This window comes from Chrysemys picta, chromosome 9 (genome assembly GCF_011386835.1).
Source record: "Chrysemys picta bellii isolate R12L10 chromosome 9, ASM1138683v2, whole genome shotgun sequence".
Lineage (NCBI taxonomy): Eukaryota > Metazoa > Chordata > Testudines > Emydidae > Chrysemys > Chrysemys picta.
In genome coordinates, this window is record NC_088799.1 from 87067736 (window position 1) to 87090989 (window position 23254).

The 23254-nt window shown below is 40.4% G+C and overlaps 1 protein-coding gene across 13 annotated transcripts in view; it reads left to right on the plus strand.

Moving 5' to 3' along the window:
* Window positions 1-14180, plus strand: part of ACSL4 (acyl-CoA synthetase long chain family member 4) — a 110647-nt gene extending 96467 nt beyond the window's left edge. For all 13 annotated transcript variants that reach the window (XM_065557267.1, XM_065557271.1, XM_065557274.1 and 10 more), the window contains 9 exons: window positions 1160-1283; window positions 2445-2516; window positions 3674-3813; window positions 4367-4539; window positions 4761-4835; window positions 5147-5335; window positions 5891-6005; window positions 7331-7488; window positions 11146-14180. In XM_065557267.1, coding sequence (XP_065413339.1) covers window positions 1160-1283; window positions 2445-2516; window positions 3674-3813; window positions 4367-4539; window positions 4761-4835; window positions 5147-5335; window positions 5891-6005; window positions 7331-7488; window positions 11146-11303 — 1204 coding nt within the window. In that variant the 3' untranslated portion in view covers window positions 11304-14180. The remainder of the gene's footprint in view (window positions 1-1159; window positions 1284-2444; window positions 2517-3673; window positions 3814-4366; window positions 4540-4760; window positions 4836-5146; window positions 5336-5890; window positions 6006-7330; window positions 7489-11145) is intronic.
* Window positions 14181-23254: the final 9074 nt, after the last annotated feature.

The following is a 23254-nucleotide window of genomic DNA, read 5'->3' on the forward strand; positions in this document are numbered from 1 at the left end:
CAAAACTGATCACTATGGGGAGAGTCTGATCATATCTTTTTGCACAGGGTATCGGTCTGTAGATTATTATTGGTTCCCTGTCCTTATCAGCATTCCTGAGAAAGTGGAATGCCGAGGCTGGTGGTTTCTAAGCAGAAATTTTTGAGCAGATCAGATAACTTCAAGGAATCTGTCAAAGGCCTGCCTATTCCGGGGGTCTGATGAGACCAGGCCCGTATAGATCCTTCTACATGTGCTATACACAATCTGCTTAAACACCTTGCTCACTTCAAGCTGGTTTAAAAGACCACTTTCATTTGGCAGCTAATTTGGTCTTTCATTTTTAAAATTATTTTTATTAAGCTTCTATATTGAGATAAAATAGGCAATAAAATGAACAGAGAAATATATTAAGTTTTGGCTATTCAGTAACCAAGTAATGGCAAACTTTCATGAGGGTTCTTCAGTGTATTGAAGGATAAATTGGTATCCCTGCACCCCCTTCTCAGCAAGTTCGTGAGGGGAATGACACCTTTGAAATGACCCACATACAAGAAACCTCTTCATTGTGGGATATTTATGTGGTTCTGTGCTGAAAGTTCTCTAGCTCTCAACTCAAGGTCACAGAATGAATGAGCTTCAGGCTTTAGTGACTGATCCACCTTCTACTAAAATCTTTTAAAATGAGGTGCTGCTATTAATTTTTTTTGGGGGGGGGGTGGAAGGGGAAGGAGAGGAGGGATTTGAAGGTGGAGGGGCTTTGATTATCAGGCTTCAAATAGAAGCTAGGTTCAGCTTTAACTCTGTAACTGGGATAAGAGACCTGCCACTGGAAAGGAAAAGGCAGTTGGAGCACTAAGGACCTCCCGTGTTTCACTGCAAGAAGACTCCCTCTGCTAGAATCAGTGGGTGAAATCCTGCCCTTGTTGAAGTTCGTGATAAAATTCCCATCAACTGCAATGGGACTTTCAAATGTTGAGCTTAGAGAATTCCCAGTGTGGTTACCGCATACAGGAGAATAGACTCCAGTAGTGAACTGTTATGATGTAGACTTTTGGAAAACTAGTAATTCTGTCTTTTTTGTTCTTGAATATACAATCCTCTGTTGCACTAGATAAAATATTTTCAGCTCGCTCACTCTTGGATCCCCAAGTTAATTATATAATCCTTGCTTTGCTAGACCCAAGGACACTTATGTTGGCTACTTGCCTCTGGCTCATGTATTAGAATTGACAGCAGAAATGTCCTGCGTTACCTATGGCTGCAGGATTGGATACTCCTCTCCACTCACTCTATCGGACCAGGTGAGGGGAAACTTTCAGCACAGTGGTTAAGCAAAATCTTGGTGGTTGTACATTTTTATTTTTCTTGGTCAGTCATTTGTCTTGCAAAAATATGATATACAATGCAGTTAATGTCAAAAGCAGTAGTACCTTCTGAAAACGTAACCACAAACAAAACTAAGCTCCTGGTGAAACTGTACAATAGACCACATAACATGCATTTCTATCTACATTTTGAGCTTTCGTCATCTTTAGGTAAAGTCAGAATTACCTGTAAATTAAAAGAAAACCAAATGACTGCACCTAAGTTTTTCTTTCTGCCTCAGTAGTTTCAGGATTACCCATTGTCACAACAGGTATCAAAAGACTAACTGCACTTGATTTTTGCTATAGCTGGCTATGAGTGTTAAATGTTCTTTTAGTTCTATGATTTAAAAAAAAATGTAACCATTGGATAATACACATAAAAGAAAATTAGTTTGTCTAAAAGCTCTGCTGAGCCTGCCCTGCCTGGCCAATAATTGCTTTATAAATCACTAGTTTGCCCCTTTAGTCAGCTTTTGGTTCTCTTTTGCTTGCCTAATAGTTGTCAACGAGGTGAAACCCATAACAGAAAATCCTCCATTAGCTGACTGAAGGGGCAGAGGTACTTGGCTGGAAATGGGTAAATGATCAATGAAAGGCTGCAATATGTATCTGCAGCCTCCAAATGTAAATAACTGAGAACACCATAAACATGCTGAAGAATGTAATAAAGTAGAAGAGAAAATGAATACAAGTTTGTTATGCAAACTAGCCAGCAGATGCACAGCTTGGAAACACTGAGGCACCAAGAAAACAACAAATCAATGTCAGATGGATTTGTAGCGATCATCATAACTTGGTTCCAATTGAAAATCACCCCCTTGAAGTCACACCATAAAAAAAAAAAAAATACTAGAAGGATGAATAAAGAAAGCAAAAATGATACATATAAATTGGCTTGTTCTAGCAAGCTTTGATTTCAGCAGATATATTTGGCATGAGATGAGGCTGACAATATACCTTTCTGCTCCACCCCACTGAGAAAATAATAATCTGGGGAAGGAGGGGGAGAACTTCAGAAACTGCACATTAGGTTTTCTCTCCTAACCAGTCACCAGTTTCTCAGTTTAACGTCTTCACGTTTTGTCTTTATTTCAGTCAAGTAAAATTAAGAAGGGAAGCAAAGGAGACTGTACTGTACTGAAGCCCACACTCATAGCGGCTGTGCCTGTAAGTATGAGAAGGTAGAGGACATGATTAAGGCTACGTTTTAGTCATGGGTATTTTTAGTAAAAGTCATGGACAGGTCACTGGCAGTAAACAAAAATTCACGGCCCGTGACCTGTCCATGACTTGTACTATATACCCCTAACTAAAACTTGGGCCGGGAGGCTGTGGGTGCTATGGGGGGGTGGGGGTGGCAGCGCATGGCCTGGGACCCCACTGGTGCTGGAGAGGGGTTCGAGGGGCTGGCAGCCTGGAGGGGAACTGCAGCCAATGGGGGCTCTGGGGGTGGTGCATGCAAGCATAGACGGTGTGCAGAGCCCCCGGCCCCTCCACCTAAGAGCTACAGGGACATGCCAGCCGCTTCCGGGGGAGCTCCCTCTTCTCCCGCCCCCCCCACCCGAGATAAGTGCCACCCCACAACCCAACCCCCTGACCCAGCCCTGAGCCCCCTCCCACACCCAAACTGCTGCTGCTGTTTGGGCAGCCCCTGAGCCAGCCACACCATCCCCTGTAGAAGTCACAGAATCTGTGACCTCCATGACAGACACGCAGACTTAGACATTAGCAAGGACATTTTTATTTTTCCATATATTCAGTCCAGCAACATCACTAGATGGCTAACAACATTGATGTGAAGAGTGTTTAAAAAAAGTCTAAGGTTTAAGATGCAGCTTGTAGAAGTGAGTCAGTGGTACTGTTAACTATTGGAACACTTCTAAATGGCTCAGAGGTAATTTGGTTACTTGCCCAGGACTGATTATACAAGGCCAGATTGCCATATTAAAATGTTTTACTATGTGAGCCTTTTTCTTTTTCCTAGGCAATCACCTTCATAACTTAAAAGAGGTTTATGAGGTGGGATGGATGAGGAAAGGAAAAAATGTGACCTTGTCCTTCATTTCCATTACCCATTTCCACACATTATTCTACCACCTTGAATAGTCCTGAGATGGAATAGAATATAAATTCATTAAATAGATGACATATTAAGGGAAAATGTTAAGTATTATACAACAATTTGGCAGAGACTGCATAGCTAAAGTGAAATCATCCATTTAAAATGAACAGTACTTTTCTGGTTTTGTTGTTTAGTTAGTTTGATGCATGTTTTCAATCAGAAGTAGGGTAATACTTTGTCCCCTTTTCAATCTTCGCTGTAGGAAATAATGGACCGAATTTATAAGAATGTCATGAGTAAAGTCCAAGAGATGAACTATATTCAGAGAACTCTGTTCAAGATAGGCTATGACTATAAACTGGAACAGATCAAAAGGGGGTATGATGCACCTCTGTGTAATATGTAAGTACAGTTAAAGGTTCAAATATCTTCCAATGTATATAATTTATCAGATATTAAGGGGTGACTTGATCACAGTCTATAAGCAATTCTCCTTGTGTAGATAATCTGGTACTTAGAGGATTCCAGGCTAACAAAGGCATAAAAAGATCCACTGACTAAGTCTAATTCAGAAAAGTTCAGACTGAAAATAAGATGAAAGTCTAACAGTAAGGGCCACTAATCATTGAAACACATTACCCAGGAATGTGGTAAATTTTCCATCTCTTGGATTTTTTTAAAACAAGACTGGATGTCTTTCTAAAAGAAATGCTCTATTTCAGCTACAAGATATTGGGCTAGATGCAGGAGTTACTGCGTAAAATTCTATGGCTTGGGTAATACTTGACAGACTACATCATCATGATGGTCCCTTTGGGCTGTTAAAATCTGTGAATCTTATTACTTGTTAGATATGTCACAGCTGAATAGGTAAGGAGGGGTATTAGAGTCTCTAGCCTTTCCTGCAAAGGAGCAGAACAAGTGATATTTTATACATGGTTTCTTTTACCTCAAGACTGCTGTTTAAAAAGGTAAAAGCATTGCTAGGAGGAAATGTGCGTATGATGCTTTCTGGAGGAGCACCCCTTTCGCCTCAGACACAAAGGTTCATGAACATCTGTTTCTGCTGTCCAGTTGGCCAGGGTTATGGATTAACAGAAACCTGTGGAGCTGGAACAATTACTGAAGGTATGTTAACATACTCTTGGAAATATGCATGTTTAATATAGACGTGTGAATTCTTTAATTTTAAAGTACAGTTGAAAACATTTGTAGCTCTTAACTTCTAGAGAATAACTTGAATTAATAGCTACCTTCCTATTCCAGCTCTGTGTTTACATTTCAATATTGTCAGATTAAAAAAAAAGCCTTTGGCCACCATCTTACTGTTCCTTTCTAACTTCCCCTAGTTTCTGACTATAGCACTGGCAGAGTTGGGGCACCTCTTATTTGCTGTGAGATTAAATTGAGAGACTGGAAAGAAGGTGAGAACTTTTTTTTTCTTTCAGCACATTCTACTTAATTCTTTCAGTGAATCTGGCTGCTAGTTTCAAGCTACAGGTAAAACATGAATATGAACCATTCTTGTCAAAATGTTTAGCTGGAGTTCAAACCTGAAGATACACAGCAAACAGATAGTGATGACAAACTGCAGAGCTACCAAGCCTTTCAGATTCATGCAAATACATTATCACTATGTTTTATTTTGTGTGTGGATTCTTCAATATTTGCCTGGGAGAGGAATGTATATTGTATCATTCTGACTTGAAAACAGTTTTACTTATCTGACTTTCAGGGGGCTACACTTGCAGAGACAAGCCTAATCCTAGAGGAGAGATTATAATAGGTGGACCTAATGTCTCTATGGGATACTTTAAAAATGAAGAAAAGACAGAGGATTTCTCAGTGGATGAAAATGGCCAGAGATGGTTTTGTACTGGAGATATTGGAGAATTTCATCCTGATGGGTGTCTGCAGATCATAGGTTGGGAGTTTACACTTTTTGCCAATTTAAATGCCAGTTAAGCAAGAGCATAACCTCACACATGTGAATCATTGAAGCCAGTAGGACTACTCATGCTTAAAGCTCCACACTTCAGTAATTTGCTTAATCATGGTGTTAAAACATATTCTCAAAATTTAGTGATTGTGCGAAGCCCTGAAACTGATGCTGTTGTCTGTAATCTCATTTACTGTCTCTACTCAGCCTTCACTTTGAAAATTCCCACTTCGTTTTTATGTATTAATGGCTAAAGTTTAGATTCTCAGTGACTTTTAATGTTAGTTGCAAGTCTGAAAATTACTCCTTAAGGGTATTTTTTAAAATGGACATTTCCTTAAAAATTAAATGCTAACCGCTTCTAGGTGATTTGTTTGGCATTCCTTCTCTTGTATTTTTTTTTTTTAAGTCTTTTGCATGGTATTCCATTAAAATTAAATAAGCATTTAAAATGTGGTACTTAAATTATTTTAACTGAGTATATACAAGTGGAGGAATCTAAACTCCTTTAAAGCAGCATGCCTTTCTAACTGTTCCTAGATCGAAAAAAAGATTTGGTGAAGTTGCAAGCAGGAGAATATGTATCTCTGGGTAAAGTAGAGGCAGCACTGAAGAACTGTCCGCTTATTGACAATATCTGTGCTTATGCCAAAAGGTAAGAGTTACGTTAATATTCTCTCTTCACCTCAAACTCACTTGGGGGCATTCTTATATTTAATGCTTGATTTACCTATGGTATTCAAAAATCCTTTGTCTGAAATGCAGATTGTAGGCCTAATTCTCCAGAACACTAAGGCCCTCTACAGCACTAAAAGAGTAAAGGGGATGGAAATACCCCTGAGGCTGCTTTCCCCCCCACTGTGCAGAGGGTCCCCAGATTAGTGCAGATCTGGCATAAGAGTTCTTGCTGGGAACAGGGCCAGGATAGCCTTGTAGGGAGTAGGAGGGAGGGGTGTGGTCAGTGTGCACTATGCTACAGCTGTCTTCTGCGTACACAGGCCTTTCGAGAACAATGGGAAGCAATGTGTAAATTAGCAGAGTGCTGAGGCCAAGCAGGTTCCCAGCTGCACCAGAATAGGGGAAGTGCAGGATCAGCTTAAAGCTCCCTTGATGTGTGTATGTGTTTCCCACCACAACTCCCCTCATTACTGCCCATGGGTGGCATGTGAACCACCAGCTGGGGGAGGCCGGTCTCCCCTTCCCTCCCCTCCCCCCACCGTGGCCATGGACCCAGTCCCACGGCTAGCTCCCCCAGCCCCAAAGGAGCGCCAGGAGGGTGGGCAGCGTGCGGCCCCAGCCTGGGAGGACGGGCGGTTGCAGCCTCCCCAGCTCTGGAGCACAGGAAGGCGGGCGGTACGCAACCTAAGCCTCCCTAGCCGGAGCACTAGAGGGGCTGGAGCTGGAGGACTGGAGCTGCATGCAGGGAGCACTCGCTGCAGGGGGTGGGACCATGGCTGGCTGTTTGGGGAGGCACAGCCTCCCCCAGCCTATGCGACCCGCCGCCTATGTTCCTGCCCCCAATGCAGGGGCAGGGAAACTGAAAATACCAGCCTTCTTGCTAAACGTAAGTATAATCTAATGTTTATAGATGGTTTTGGCCTTCAGTCCAAATGCTACAGTGGTGTTTATCTTGACACTTTAAAGCCTGATCCAAAGCATTTTCCGTGGGCTTTGGAAAAGTCCCCCACCTTCCCTTAGGAGTAGATGGTGAGACTTTACTTGCACTCACTTGCTGGATACTGGATTTAGTAGAGACTATAACTTCTCTCTAGATCTAAATATGAGACCAATTGAATCCAGTCACTTATTAAAAAAACTTCATGATAAAGGTTGAATAGTGTGGAGGGGGGAGGAGAGGAAGAAATTAGCTATATATCTGAAAGCACTGGGGAATATTTACTTAGACTCAAGTAATTGTTGACAATCTGAAATTCTTCTTACTTGCCTGTTTTTTTTTCTTGTCCTCTCATCCTGTTTTAGTGATCAGTCTTATGTGATCAGTTTTGTGGTTCCTAACCAGAAGAAGCTGACTGTATTAGCTGAACAGAAAGGTGTCCAGGGAACTTGGGTGGAAATCTGTAACAATCCTATCATGGAAGCTGAGATATTGAAAGAGATTAAAGAGGTGGCAGATAAGAGTGAGTATAACTGAATTGTTTTGTATACTGTACTAAGCCAATTTCACATGAAGCTGAAAAGAGGCAGCAAAACATCTGTAGATATAGTCCTCTCGCCCATGTTTTCTAACTTGCTGGGAAATCTGTGGAACATGTTACCTCTGGATGTAGTTGGTAAGATTTGACTCTATTCAAAATTCTCTGAATATGAGTAGAGGAGCACACTTTCAGGCAATTTTCTTGTTCCTAAAGCAGGATACTATGAATCCAGTCCAGTAAGTGTTACATGCATGATACAGTTGGTTTTAAAACGTTCTACTAATCCTTGTTGTAGTGCTGAATGAATGGCCAAAAGTTGGTCTGGCTGCTCTCTAACATAGCCTATGAGGCCAAAGAAATGTAGGGTGAATTTTCAAGGAACAAGGAAAATTAATTGAGACTTTATGGCCAAACAGGAAACACTAAAGATGGTATTGGGTTTTGTCTTAATTTCACTTATTTTGGCAATAACCGTATTAATAGAGTACACATTAAACACTTTTTCATCACTTATTCCCACAAGATGAGAATCAGCCTATTTTAATCAGGACAATAGGTTAAATAACATTTACAATACAATTCTAAGAGGATGGTAGGCAGTGTAAGTTTTTTTTGTTTTGCATGAGTTTTGTTAAATGTCCATGTGTCCCATTGAACTGGTGAAAAACTTGACTCTATATTATTGTGTTACATGTAAATCATAAAATGTTTTCCACATAACTTTTTTTTTATTCTTGTTTCTCTAAGAGTTCGGCTTATAGAAAAAAATCCTTGACGGCACTAATGTTTTAGCTAGAACTAAGGCCAAGATTTTTCCTTTGGCCTTCGTTCCAAGGGAACATTAAACTAATCATCTTGGAATTAGTTTTTAGCAGAACATTTTGTAGTTCAATCACAAAAAGGCATATATCTAAATGAAAACAAAACTATATTGCAATAACAGTCTAAAGCTATAAAGTTAGGTCATACAGCAGGAGCTTTGTGGCCACTGATTCTAATAATTGTACAGTTACTGCCATCTACTGGTTGTATTGTGATAGCCTGTTTTGGAAATTCAGTTTCTAATTGGGCGTGGTGGTTTTATTTCATTTTCATTTTACTCTGTTTTGCTGAAGTATTAACATTACAAAGCCAATATCCTTATTTATTGTTATTATGGTTAATTATGATAGTGCCTAAGGGTTACCTGAGATTGGAGCCCTATTATGCTAGGCCCTGTATAAACACAGAATAAGACAATCCCTACTCTGAAGAATACGTAATCTAAAAACGTTGATGACTTTCAGCATTTCCATTGATAATTCATTTTCAAGGATTCATAATTTGGCCACTGTTGGCTGCAAGGAAGGATTTCTCATTTGAAGGAATTGACTTTTTTTAAGGGCCACGAGGACTTTAAATGACACTAACAAAAGTAAGGAAATGCTTGCTCACTTTGGAACTCTTCTGATTTAACTTCATTTCTAAGAATAAAACTTACCCCATTTAGTGTATGCTGGAACAGACTTTTTTGGCAATTTGTTTTTTCCCCCTCTAAGAATATTTTTAAAAGACACAGAAAACCAACAGATGAATTAGCATAGTTATCCATGGACTGTACATTGGAAACAAGTGTGTCCCCTAAACATGTTTTGAAAATCTGACCCCTCTGCATGTTATGACTAAAGTGTGCATGCAGTGTTGTCCATAACGCGAGAGTGCACACGTGTATATGCACGCATCCCTAGCTTATACTGTAGTTGGATTTGTGTGCGCACATGCTTTTAAAAGTTGTCAACTGTGTTCTACTAAAATTATTCTACAAAACTGCACAGTAAAAATATATATGTATAAAACTTGGGTGGATCATCATATCCTATCGCATGGAATGAGTACAATCAGTTTCATCCTTCAATTGCTGCTGTGAATAATAGTAATCATGGTCCTGATCATTTAATCCTTGCTCACAGCTAACTTCCTAGTGCATGCTACAGCCACATTTTTTTTTATACCCGATTGTGCCTATAATGCAATCTCTTTTGAGGTAGGGACTCATTTGTTTTGCACTTTTCATTTAGCGTGAAACTTTATTACTGCTTTGAGATTTTATTCTGTGATCCTCATTTGTTTGGCACTTTTTTTTATTTACAGTGCCAGTCCACTGGAGCTGTACAAAAGATAAATGCTATGGCATGTGTTACTAGAATACTTGGATGTAATAGCAAATACTAAGTATTACAACCATAAGTTTGCATTTTCTTTCTTCAGTGAGTCGCTTCCGTGACTGTACTGATATGAAGCTATTCCACTATATAGTACAGCAGACTACTGAATATGTCTTATTCAAATCATGTCAAACCAATCTGATAGCTTTCTTTGATAGAATAACGAGCCTTGTGGATAAGGGTGAAGCGGTGGATGTGGTATACCTAGACTTTAGTAAGGCATTTGATACGGTCTCGCATGATATTCTTATCGATAAACTAGGCAAATACAAATTAGATGGGGCTACTATAAGGTGGGTGCATAACTGGCTGGATAACCGTAGTCAGAGAGTTGTTATTAATGGTTCCCAATCCTGCTGGAAAGGCGTAACGAGTGGGGTTCCGCAGGGGTCTGTTTTGGGACCGGCTCTGTTCAATATCTTCATCAACGACTTAGATATTGGCATAGAAAGTACACTTATTAAGTTTGCGGATGATACCAAACTGGGAGGGATTGCAACTACTTTGGAGGACAGGGTCATAATTCAAAATGATCTGGACAAATTGGAGAAATGGTCTGAGTTAAACAGGATGAAGTTTAACAAAGACAAATGCAAAGTGCTCCACTTAGGAAGGAAAAATCAATTTCACACATACAGAATGGGAAAAGACTGTCTAGGAAGGAGTACGGCAGAAAGGGATCTAGGGGTTATAGTGGACCACAAGCTAAATATGAGTCAACAGTGTGATGCTGTTGCAAAAAAAGCAAACATGATTCTGGGATGCATTAACAGGTGTGTTGTGAGCAAGACACGAGAAGTCATTCTTCCGCTCTACTCTACTCTGGTTAGGCCTCAGCTGGAGTATTGTGTCCAGTTCTGGGCGCCGCATTTTAAAAAAGATGTGGAGAAATTGGAAAGGGTCCAAAGAAGAGCAACAAGAATGATTAAAGGTCTTGAGAACATGACCTATGAAGGAAGGCTGAAAGAACTGGGTTTGTTTAGTTTGGAAAAGAGAAGACTGAGAGGGGACATGATAGCAGTTTACAGGTATCTAAAAGGGTGTCATGAGGAGGAGGGAGAGAACTTGTTCACCTTAGCCTCTAAGGATAGAACCAGAAACAATGGGTTTAAACTGCAGCAAGGGAGGTCTAGGTTGGACATTAGGAAAAAGTTCCTAACTGTCAGGGTGGTTAAACACTGGAATAAATTGCCTAGGGAGGTTGTGGAATCTCCGTCTCTGGAGATATTTAAGAGTAGGTTAGATAAATGTCTATCAGGGATGGTCTAGACAGTATTTGGTCCTGCCATGCGGGCAGGGGACTGGACTCGATGACCTCTCGAGGTCCCTTCCAGTCCTATAATCTATGATGATTCCTGTTCATGAAGTTGCATAAATCAGTGTTTTATCTGTGAATGTAATCATAAATGTGTTTTGTTTTTATTGCCCCCTGCAGTGAAATTAGAGAGATTTGAAATACCAATCAAAGTACGGTTAAGCCCTGAACCATGGACCCCAGAGACTGGTCTAGTAACTGATGCTTTCAAATTGAAAAGGAAGGAATTAAAGAACCATTACCTCAATGATATCGAGCGAATGTATGGAGGCAAATAAACGTCTGAGCTACATTGACTAGAAAGTTCTGCAGAAAGTTCCTTCTCATACCCTACCGGACAAACTCAAGCCTCAGAATATTGGACATCCTTGTGTACTGTAGATACCACAGGTAGTTCAGACAGAACATGAAATCAGCGAAGACCTACCTAACCTGTAACGCCAGGTCCTGTGGGGAAAAACACTTGCTTATGGAACCAAACTTTCTAGCTGCTAGCCGAAAACACTTACCCACTTTAAACTGTTTCATTCGATCACTTCCACCTTGGAGTTAGATGTGATCAGGTGAAGCAATGTGACTTGATAACCTGATTTCCACTGCTGCTTCTATACCATATTCCAACTGCTTTCCTATCTGTTCTTCTCCAGTTCCCCATACAAATATGAAAATGAGTTAAAATGTAAATATGATAATTCCTATATCAGAGAAAGGTACTTGGAGAGGGGAAAAAATAAACACATTTAAGATTTGCACTTCTTATGCAAAAAGTGAAGATGAAGTAGGAAAACGTTAGATACAAAGCATTGCAGCTTTCGCAAAAGTATTGGTGTAATGTCTTATCTCAGGTTCTGTCCTAGATTAAATGAAAATGAATAGTTTAACTTGAACCTGATCTGTTTATCAACGTTACCTAAAAGGCCAGTACAGATGTATAAAGCTCTTTTTAGAATTTGAGTTCATGGAAGAGGGAAAGAAATCTGAGATTATTGCACTGCATTTAAGCCCAATTCTAGATTCTGCTATGGCCCCTTTGTATTCAGAAGCTGTGAGCCAGCAGGGTAGCTTAAAATACCACCTCTCCCCATCCTACCCCAGTTATGTCCTGCATTGAGCTCAGGTTGACAAGAGCCAAGACTTGGGCCTATTGATTATTAACACTCGTACTACAGAATTTATTCAAGGCCACAGAATTAATTACATGGCACTGAAAATGCATTACTGACAGTAGATTGAATCTTCTGCACATCCAGTTATATTATGAATCTTTTCAGTGCCTAAAAAGGAATATAAAATACTTTATTGAAATAAGAAGGGTGAATTGAAAGGCTTTTTTAAAATCAAACTAGTCAGAATTTCATTCTTCAAGAGTGTTCTATGAACAGCTTATCTCCAGTAGACTTTAAATGTTCTGAAATATTTTTTATATTTGCCACGATGTTTTTTTAATTCAAAACAGCATTTTCAACTTTGACACAAAGATTTAAAAAAAAAAATCCCACTGCAAGAACTGTTGCTTGTTAGTGAGGTCATCAGCTAGCATATAGAACTGAGCTCTTACAGACAAGTAAAGGCAGAACTAACGTTCAGATCATTTTTTGTCTTTAAACAGCTATGAACCTTTTAAGTCAACATTCTGTTATTGCTTTGAAATATTAGGCCCTGATCCTCCAAATGTTTAGTTATATATGTAGCACTACTCACATGAGTAAAGTTATGAGTAAAGCTAAACACATGTAAGAATTTACAGGATCAGGGCCTAAAACATTTTGTATTAACTTATTAAAAAGTATTACTGTTCACCTTTTAAATATGTCAATCAAAACAAGCCACAGTTGGAAGCCAAGCATTTCCCATATTCTTCTTTTACTTACAGTTGATGAGCTTGGTCTCTAGTTAGGGATTTTTGTTCATTAAACTTGTTAAAAGAAGAGAAAACACTTTAGGTAGAACTTTGTCTTTCTGTTTGTGAAAATGTTTGTTTTAAAAACTGGAAACTGTAGAAGTGCTGAAGTGGGAAGGAGGCAAAATAATACAATAATGGTTTGCCATTGAGTGTGCAACATCCTGTACTGTTTCTTCAAAATCCTTAGTTAGCACTCTGGGCTCATGTATCTCTCTTAGATGTTACCACTTGAACCATAAATACTGTAAAAAGTGGAAGCTCTTGCGACTGTTCTACTTTAAATTTCTTTTTTAATCATTTTATATATGTTGCTTACATTTTGTACAGATGTGGCTCTCAACTGTGATATTATAACTTACTTTGATCTAAAGTATTTATAAAATAGATTTTGTCTATTCATAATATTTAAATGTTGTGTATATGATGGTAAAAAGGAAAATTATCTGATATTGTCATTGTAAAGAGTGAAGGGTTTTATATGAAGCATCTTCAGTATATAGTGATTTTAAAAAACAATCAGGGCAAGATTTTCCTTCTGTGAGGTGTATGTGTGAATCCCTTTTTCCCAGCTCAACCAACTTTCAAAGTGAAAATAAATCATGGTTATGGATTGGTTAACCATAAGCTCTTGGACTGTCCTTTCCTCTGGGACCAATTTCTTTTTAAACTTTCAAGGAACTTTTTATTTGTTTATTTATTTTTACATGCATAACTCCTCTAGTCAAACCACAACACTGCCAAGTGATTTTGCTAAAACCCCTTGGGGATGGGGAGCAAATCAATTTAAAGTTGGCTGCTGCTAGTTGTGCATGGATTTTCAACAGTCATTAAAGGGGACCAGAGAAAGAGCTCTTTTCCTTAAACACATACACTTGTTTATGAATACAGGAAATACTGCCCATGTCAACAGGGGCTTTTCAGATTATTAGTCTTGAAGACATGTTAGTTTTCTTTCTGTATTAAAATTATTCATTGTTAAAGAACTAAAATAGCTTTTAGACCACTTAAACACCACAAAGAAACTATAATTAAACAACTGTAAGAAATAGCTAGTTATGTGCACTTAGATCTGATGGCAGATCTTATATGCTTAAAAAAAGCAATTCATACAATGTATTTATTGGGCCTCAGTAGTTTCCCCTCTATTGTACCCATATGTTTTCATTGATGGGGATCATTATTTTCAGTGTGTATGAAAGTTAAAGTAATCTTTCAAAGATGGAATACAGTTGAATTGGTTCTTGTTGTCAAAGTGTTTGAGAGACTGCATTTTTGCACAACACAATCTTAGATCAGTTTTTAGATCAATATGTAAAAGTTTCTCTAAACGGAATACAGAGAAGTGGCCCATGCGCTCATGATGGGCAGAACAGGTATCTTAAATTTCAGATAATTGCATCTTTTTACCTACATCCTTTTGATATCAAAGGAAGGGCTTGATCCTGCAAACACCTTTAGTGCTTTCAAGGGGACTATGCACAATAGTACAAACTCCACAGGTATTAAGTATTTGCAGTGCATATTGTAAAAATTCTACGAGGTGACTCATTCAGGGGGTTTGGGGATGCTCTACAGAATAAAAACAAATCTGCACTGACCCTTATGTTGCTTTAAGAAAGTAACTCCTCTCTGTATGTAGGAAGTATGGAAACATTGTGGGAAATAACTTAGTAGTGGACAGTAGACATTTCTTACATTTAAGGAAAAAAAGACTTCAAAACACTGCAAATATTTACAACAAATCTTGACAGTTATAGAAACAAAGACGGTGTTGCATACAATACTTCCCCCTTAACAAAAACTACAATTCTGTGACTTACTTACTGTTCATTGTACATAACCATGCAACTTATTAAGTTGCTTCTGGAAAAAGTGTTTTAATACGCTGACAAAGTAGTCTGGCATATACAAAGAGGAGACAAAGTGTTCTTTTGGTGGAGGATAGTTTTACAAAAACATTTAGCAACTAACATTCAATACAACACTAACAAAAAAAAACCAGACAGCTTTCATCAACACAGATGGTGTATTAAGGTAAGGGCTGGGCTTCTAGTCCGACAAATATACGGAGCTGCAATGGAAGCTGGTCCATGTCAGCCATTTGCTAGATGTAGAAAAAGGTTAGGAACGTTCAGGTCTGGGAAAGCTGCTTCAAGCCAATCTCTAATAAAAAGCCATCGCCGAATGATTGAGTGATTTGATAAATACTGGATTAGAGCGGTTAAAATGGTATTGGTTGGCAAAGCTACTTATATGAATTGATTACTTAAAGCTTCTTTCTATTAAGTACTATTTATATACTTAAAAAAAAGCTCCTTTCCGAGAGGCTTGAGGTGAAATGTTGTAGAGCTGACTAAAAAAAAAAAAAAAAATTTCTGTAGAAAACTCCATTTTTCATCAATTTCAAATTCCTAGCCATTTTCCCCAAACATCTCCATACATGAATCTGATCATGTAAAGGGCAGACCCATTAAGGTGCTGTAGCTACTTTACATAGCAGAACCACACTAACTTTGGCTTTATTTTTCTGTAGGATATTTAAAAATGCATTTAAAATATGACCTGACTCATCTAGATTCGTGTGAAAATGTATTTGGACTAAAAAAACCCAACTTCCAATTAAATCAGTGCTGCAGCAAAACTAAAGTGGATTTATATTTAAATTTCTTGAATACCACACAGATTAAACCAACCACAGAGTAAAGAGGACTGGCTATATTTAGTAAATCTGGAGTTAAACTATCATTTTTGGTTACTCTGATTTGAAGAAATAAGCTGTGATAGAAATAGGGCCTTTTAGTTCTTTGACCTATTAGTTTGCTGCTGTTTCCATAAGTCTACCACTGGGAGTGAGGTTCAATGCAAGAGTCAGGCCTCTGTTCAAAGACCACTTGGACATAACTAGTTACTGCTTGTTCCTCGTTCGGTGTCTTAAGCACAGAGCTGGTTTTGCAAGTAATTCTTCCTGAAACACCTTCAGTTAAAAGTTGCCAGTCTGATCACTGTATTAAATTAAACTAGCATATTAAACATAGCCAGATTAGCCTACTCTTAGAACATGAGTTCTACTCTTAGAGCTCTCTAAACATGAAAAAGTTCCTCCCACCGCTAAGATGGGCTCTATCTGTGCCTTTAAAGTAAATCTGTTCATTTCTCTGCTTGTTTCCCCATATGTAAAGCAAATGTAGCCTTAATTTTTTAACCAATGAGTGGAGAAAATATTGGTGCCTGAATCTGAGGGCAGAGGGCCACTGCCATTCCACTTGCACACGCTGTCATTCTGAATGCGACCACAGCGCATACATAGACTCCAGTCTTTCTGAAAAGCCAGGCGGTGGACGGTATACAGCAGTGCTTCTCAAAGTCGTGCCGCCGCTTGGTCAGTGAAAGCCCCTGGTGGGCCGGGACGGTTTGTTTACCTGCCATGTCCGCAAGTTCGGTCGATCGCGTCTCCCACTGGCTGTGGTTCGTCACTTCAGGCCAGTGGGGACTGTGGGAAAGGCGGTCAGCACATCCCTCGGCCTGCGCCGTTTCCCGCAGCCCCCATTGGCCTGGGATGGCGAACCGCAGCCAGTGGGAGCAGTGATCAGCCGAACCTGCAGACGTGGCAGGTAAACAAACTGGCCTGGTCTGCCAGGTGCTTTCCCTGAACAAGGGGCGGACCGACTTTGAGAAGCACTGGATACAGCACATGAAAGATGCAACACGCCACAGAAGTACAACATTACTTAAAGAGAAATTTTGTGAGATGTTCCTGTCCAATGGGAGCTAGATATTCATTTAATCTTTAGCTTCATTTTCTTGGTACCTCTGAATTCTCCCCTAGTAGGGCTGTCTCCAAGCAAGACTTGTCCTGAGGATGCCCATCCTTCTAAGCAGGGACTGGTATATTGCTCTTTAAATTCCCTAACACAGCCCTTCTAGCCATTTGCAATGAGAAGGAAGGAGAGTAAATTTTCTCTGGTGCTGCCCAGTAGGGACCATTCTACATAGCAAAGTACCTTTCTGGATCCCGAGAAGCATCTTTTCCACACTACTAGTGAGCATCTGGTTAAACTTGCTGGTGCAGGTACTGTTAGGCATATTCCCCCTCCCCCCCCGCCATTTTACAATGTGTTAATGCAATAAACAAAGGTGCTAGTTCTGGTTTGAAGTGTATTATGAACAACACACATTGGCAATGCCCACTTCAATCAACAAAAATTGCTCGTAGCTTGTGAGAAGGCAACATTTGACCTGAAATGCCTGCAAGCTCCCAATGGGTTAAACGTCTGTTCCTGCAGAGAATTAAATACTGACACAATTGAGCAAAACCGGCTGGGGAGGTAGACAGGCATAAAAATGTCTTTAAAAAGGGAGAGGGGCTGGTTAGCACGCTAGAAAGTGAAGGCACTAGTGCAGTAATGCTGGCAGTTTTGATAAAGGAAGAAGAGAACAGCACAAATACTAAGCTGCTGTTTCTTTAAAAGCTGCTGATGACAAAAATGAGCCATCTGGCTAGTTTTACAAGAACATACAGCTCATTCTATAAGCATTTACCCTATTTAGATGCCTCAGGGCTTTAGGTATTTGCTGGCAGGGAATTGTGCTTGGAACAGAAAGAAATCAAAAACATGGCTTGATCCAGCACAGCCTTACCCCAGAAAAGCAACTTAGATGTCACACTGCTGAAAAAAAAAGTTACACTCTTCTGGTCTTTGGCTTACTTCAATTCCAGGTGACCATTGTAATGTAGAAAACAAGCTGCACTAACGTTTCTAGCTGAGGTGAGCACCACTGAACCTCCTCTGTATGTGCTCAGCAGTGCTATTTATAGTTTGAGTACTGTAGCCTGCTGTGGAAAGCCTCATCTACGATACAGAAACATCTTTTTAATAAATAATCCATTTCAGCTAACAACGTTGTGTGGATGGGCATAACTTTGTTTAAAAGCTTTTTTTTTTTTTTATTTTTTTAATTCAATGTGGGACAGACAAAAAACTTTGGTCCAATTCACCAGGCCTTGCACCTTGTGTAGTTACATACACTAGTGCTAAGTGGATATGAAATTACAGCCATTCTGAGGTAGTAACATTTCTCACCTTGTGCTGATGCAGGTTACTACACAAGGTACAGCGCAATAGTGAATGGAAATAGAAGGTGTGGAAATGGAAGGGGAGGTTCAATTGTTGGAGGTGGATCCTAATTTATAGTTTGTTTATTTTTTAAAATAATTGCCTAGTACACTAGGAGGGCGAGTTTGAAAAAAACAAAACAAAACTCTGTTTGCTGTTTATGGGTTCAGGGCCACATTGACCCACTGACCCTCCTCTCTGAAGGCTATAAAATACCCCTTTCTGCTGGTACAACACAAAGCTTGTTTTGACCAGTACAGAGCTCAAATAGTTCCTGAACTATTCTCTCCAGCCTTTTCTTCTCATAGACCAGGCTTTCCTCAGCCAACTTCAGACCCACTTAACATAAAACATAAAAGTGACCATAATGGGTCAGACCAATGGTCCATCTAGCTCAGTTATCCTGGTGCCAGATGCTTCAGAGGGAACAGAACAGGGTAATTTCAATTGATCCATCCCCTCTCCAGTCCCAGCTTCTGGTTTAGGGACTGGGGTTATGCCTAATAACCAGCAATGGACCTCCACGAATGGATCTAGTGGATTCCTCCACGAATTGATCTAGTTCTTTTTTGAACCCAGTTATACTTTTGGCCTTCACAACATCCTCTGGCAATGAATTGTACGTTGTGTCAAGTACTTCCTTATGTTTGTTTTAAATCTGCAGCCTATTAATTTCATTGGGCAAACCCTGGTTTTTGTTTTATGTGAAAGAGTAAATAACACCTCCTTATTCACTTTCTCTGCACCATTCATGACTTTATATACCTCAATCATATCCTGCCTTAATCTCTTTTCTAAACGGTCTTTTAAATCTCTCATATGGAAGCTGTTCCATACCCCTAGTTATTTTTGTTGCCCTTCTCTCTACCTTCTCCAATTCAACTATATCTTTTTTTTTACATGAGGCAACCAGAAATACACACAATATTCAAGATGTAGGTGTACCGTGGCTTTATATGCTGAGATTATATTTTCTGTCTTATCTATCCCTTTCCTGATGGTTCCTAACATTGTTAGCTTTTTTTTACACTGTTGCTGCATATTGAGCAGATGTTTTCAGAGAACTATCCAAGATGACTCCAAGATCTCTTTCTTGAGTGGTAACAGCTAATTTAGACTCCACCGTTTTGTATGTATTGCTGGAATAATTTTTCAACATTGAATTTCATCTGCTATTTTATTGCCCGGTCACTCAGTTTTGTAAGATCCGCTTGTAACTCTTTGCAGTCAGTGTTAGACTTAATTATCTTGCATCATCTGCAAATTTTGCCACCTCAGTGTACATCCCCTTTTCCAGATCATTTATGAATATATTGAACAGCACAGGTTCCAGTACAGATCCTAAGGGGACGCCCCCCCCCCATTGACCTTTCTCCAATGAAAACTGACCATTTATTCCTACCATTTCTGAAAGTCCAAGTACACTATATCCACATGCTTGTTGAACCCCTCAAGGAATTCCAATAGATTGGTGAGGCATGATTAGCCTTCACAAAAGCAGCATTGACTCTTCTCCAACATATCGCGTTCATATACGTGTCTGCTAATTCTGTTCTTTACTATAGTTTCAACCAATGTGCCCAGTACTGAAGTTAGGCTTACTGGCCTGTAATTGCCAGAATCACCCCTCGAGCCTTTTTTTTTTTTTTTTAAATAGGCGTTACATTAGCTATCCTCCAGTCATCCGCTACAGAGGCTGATTTAAGCGATAGGTTACATACCACAGTTGTTAGTTCTTCAATTTCACATTTGAGTTCCTTCAGAACTCTGGCGTGAATACCAACTGGTCCTTGTGACTTATTACTGTTTAATTTATCAATTTGTTTCAAAACCTCTTCTACTGACACCTCCATCTGGGACAGTTCCTGAGATTTGTCACCTAAAAAGAATGGCTCGGATGTGGGAATCTTCTTCACATTCTCTGCAATGAAAAGCAATGTGAAAAATTCATTTAGCTTCTCTTCTTGTCTTCCTTGAGTGCTTCTTTAGTACCTTAATCGTCTAATGGCCCCACTGATTGTTTGGCAGGCTTCCTGCTTCTGATGTACTTAAAAAAAAGTTGCTGTTTGTTTTTGTATCTTTTGCTCTTCAAATTCTTTTTTGGCCTGCATTATACTTTTACATTTGACTTGACAGAGTTTATGCTCCTTTCTATTTTCCTCAGTAAGATTTGACTTCCAATGTTTAAACGATGCCCTCTTGCTTCTGCCTCTTTTACTCTTAAACCCTTGTTCCTCCTTTTCCTCTATTCTGCATGGCAACTCTGGCCACTGCTTGGGTTCCCTGTGCCTGCCCAGCTGTCTTTGCAACTGTTTGCTTGCCTACTTTTCCCGCTGCCCTGCAACCCTGTGCTCTAGGGGCTTGTTTACCCAGGGAAATTGACAGGCATATGTTGTCCAGAATAACTACTTTGCTATAGCCATAGAGATAAGGTCTCATATGCCTAATGCTTAACAAAGATCTGGACTTTGCTATAAGGCAGGGGTTGGCAACATTTGGTACGCGGCTCACCAGGGTAAGCACTCTGGCGGGCCGGGCCAGTTTTATTTACCTGCTGACGCGGCAGGTTCGGCCAATCGCGGCCCTCAGCACATCGCTCGCCCGTGCCGCTTCCCGCCGCCCCCATTGGACCGGGACGACGAACTGCGGCCAGTGGGGGCTGCGATCAGCCAAACCTGCTGCGTCAGCAGGTAAATAAAACTGGCCCGGCCCGCCAGGGTGCTTACCCTGGCGAGCCGCGTGCCAAACGTTGCCGACCCCTGCTATAAGGAATCCAGCACAAAGCGAATTGCCTGAGCACACTGATGAGAACTCACGTTTAACAAACATATTGAAAACTAACTAATAAACAGGTTTTAGTGGGCTGGGTTCTGCATTTTTATAGCAACCTGCTTTGCAGTAAAATGATCCTGTCTTGCCACTTAAGGAAGCATCCAGCTTGGATCTACATTTACACTAGACACTAAATCTTTGCCAATTAAAATGGAGCTTCTGCCATCTACTACGCATAAAAGAAGGTAAAGAACTCAGATGGTGTCAAGTTCATATTTGCCCAAGCAAGGAGTGTAAGAGGAATGGTTATACAATATGGCTCAGCTGTCTCACCCTATGGAGGAGTGTGCCCCAGAATGGCACTAACCTAAATGGTTGATCTGCCCACTGGATGGATTTTTCTTTCCTATGGAGCAAGGCTGTGTGTTTAAGTGAAGCTTGGCTGGGTAGACAGAGTTGCGTGACTAAGGAGGAGGGATTTCCCCATTTCAAATACCGGTAGGGTGACCATATGTCCCATTTTGGCCAGGACAGTCCCTTTTTTAAGCCCTGTCCCAGCCGTCCCAACCTCTTTGGCAAAAGTGGGCAGTTGGCACAAGCAAACAGGACAAATGCCCATTTCTGTCAAAAAAGTGGGGTGCGGTGCGGAGAAACATGCAGGGGGGACGAGCAGCTATGCCAGCTCTGCTCTGGAGGGAGGCAGGCCTCGGGTGGGGGAGCAGGCAGGGCTCAGGTGAGCAGCGATCCCAGCCGCATGTGGGAGGCAGACAGCTCAGCCAGCCTCGCACTGTGTCCCATTTTTCCGTTTCGGAAATATGGTCACCCTAAATACTTTCCTTTTTCCAAAGAAGAAAACCACAGAACCATTATTACTCAAAGTCTTACAGCAGTGCCTAAATTGCCCAATAGGTATCAGGGGCCCACCCATGGCAGAAAAGGAAGTGTGTTGGCCTCTGAGCTGCCTAAATTGTTTGTCACCAGGCTTGAGAATGGATGGTTCAATAAGTCAGTAAAATCGCTGCAATTTGAAATGGAAAAAAAGCCCCAAGGCCATCTAGTCCACTCCCTGCCAGGACAGGATTGCTTCCTCTCCATCCCGTACTGTGTTTGGAGGGCTTTTTCAAAAAGACTTGACTAACATTGCTGCCCAGAGGTTAGTCCAGAAGTTCAGGCCTAATAATATTCAGCTTCCATTCTTCTTTTCTTATATCAATAAAGTTAGTTCTTGATCTAGCCCCTTGAAAAGAGAGAGCCTAAAAAAGCTCCTTTGTAGTCCCAAGAAAAGTAATCTGTTTTTGAAAAGGCAAAGCTAATGAGACTGGCCAGAGAAAATGCTGCTGAACTTTGCTTTGTGTCTCCTCAAATGAATCTCTGACCCTGTTTTTCAAGTCACGATACAGAATGCATCTACTAGCAGACACCATTAGCCTTTTGCTCTCCAAATTGTTTCTCTTCTAAACTAAGTAGTCTCCCACTTTAACAATATCTTGCTACAAGGGGCTGGCAGAACCACGCTACTGAACGTTTTATTCATCCAATGTACCTTACAGACATTAATTAATTCTCAGAATTCACTCTGAGGGACGCAAAGTATTGTAATCCCAGTTTACAATGGGCAAACTGAGACACAAAAGAACTTCTACATTAAGGAAATTTACCCCAGCACAACTACATAAATACAGCTGCAACAGGGCAGATCCCAAATGCAGGTGGGCTGCCCAGGGGCAGCTTAATCCACTTTTCTTTAATTTACACATGAGGACAATACTTCTACCTCCCTGATTCCCGGAATGACACATGCTGCTGCCTCCCTCACCAACACATGCACTGGATAGAAAAAACACAACTAAATTTAAGTAGCATGGGGAAATGCTTCTATTACTGATGACTGACCCTGTTCCCATAAGGTGCTGAGCATCAAATCCTGTCAGTGGTTAACATTATCCTAGATGGAAGGGGCTCATTGCCTGGCAGGGGCAGCCCCTTTATTAACTAGGGTGAACAGATATCCTAATTTTATAGGAACAGTCTGGATTTTTGGGTCTTTTTCTTATATAGGCTCCTATTACCCCCCACTCCCTGTCCCGATTTTTCACATTTGCTGTCTCGTCACCCTATTATTAACCCTCTCATTAAAAGCAGACAACTGCCCTTTTGCTGGAAGTTCAATGGTAGGAATAATCCCAGGGGTAAAGTTGCAAATCTGAGTTCAGTTTTTACAGGTAACTGCAGGTACAAAAGAGGTTTCTGACTAAGTCCCTAACTACAGCATCTTAAACTGGACACTATGAGAACTCTCAGTCTCTCTAAAACAGGGGTTCGGGACCCCTCAGGGGGCACGAGATTATTACATGGGGGGTCATGAGCTGCCAGCCTCCACCCCAAACCCCACTTTGCCTCCAGCATTTATAATGGTGTTAAATATGTAAAGAAGTGTTTT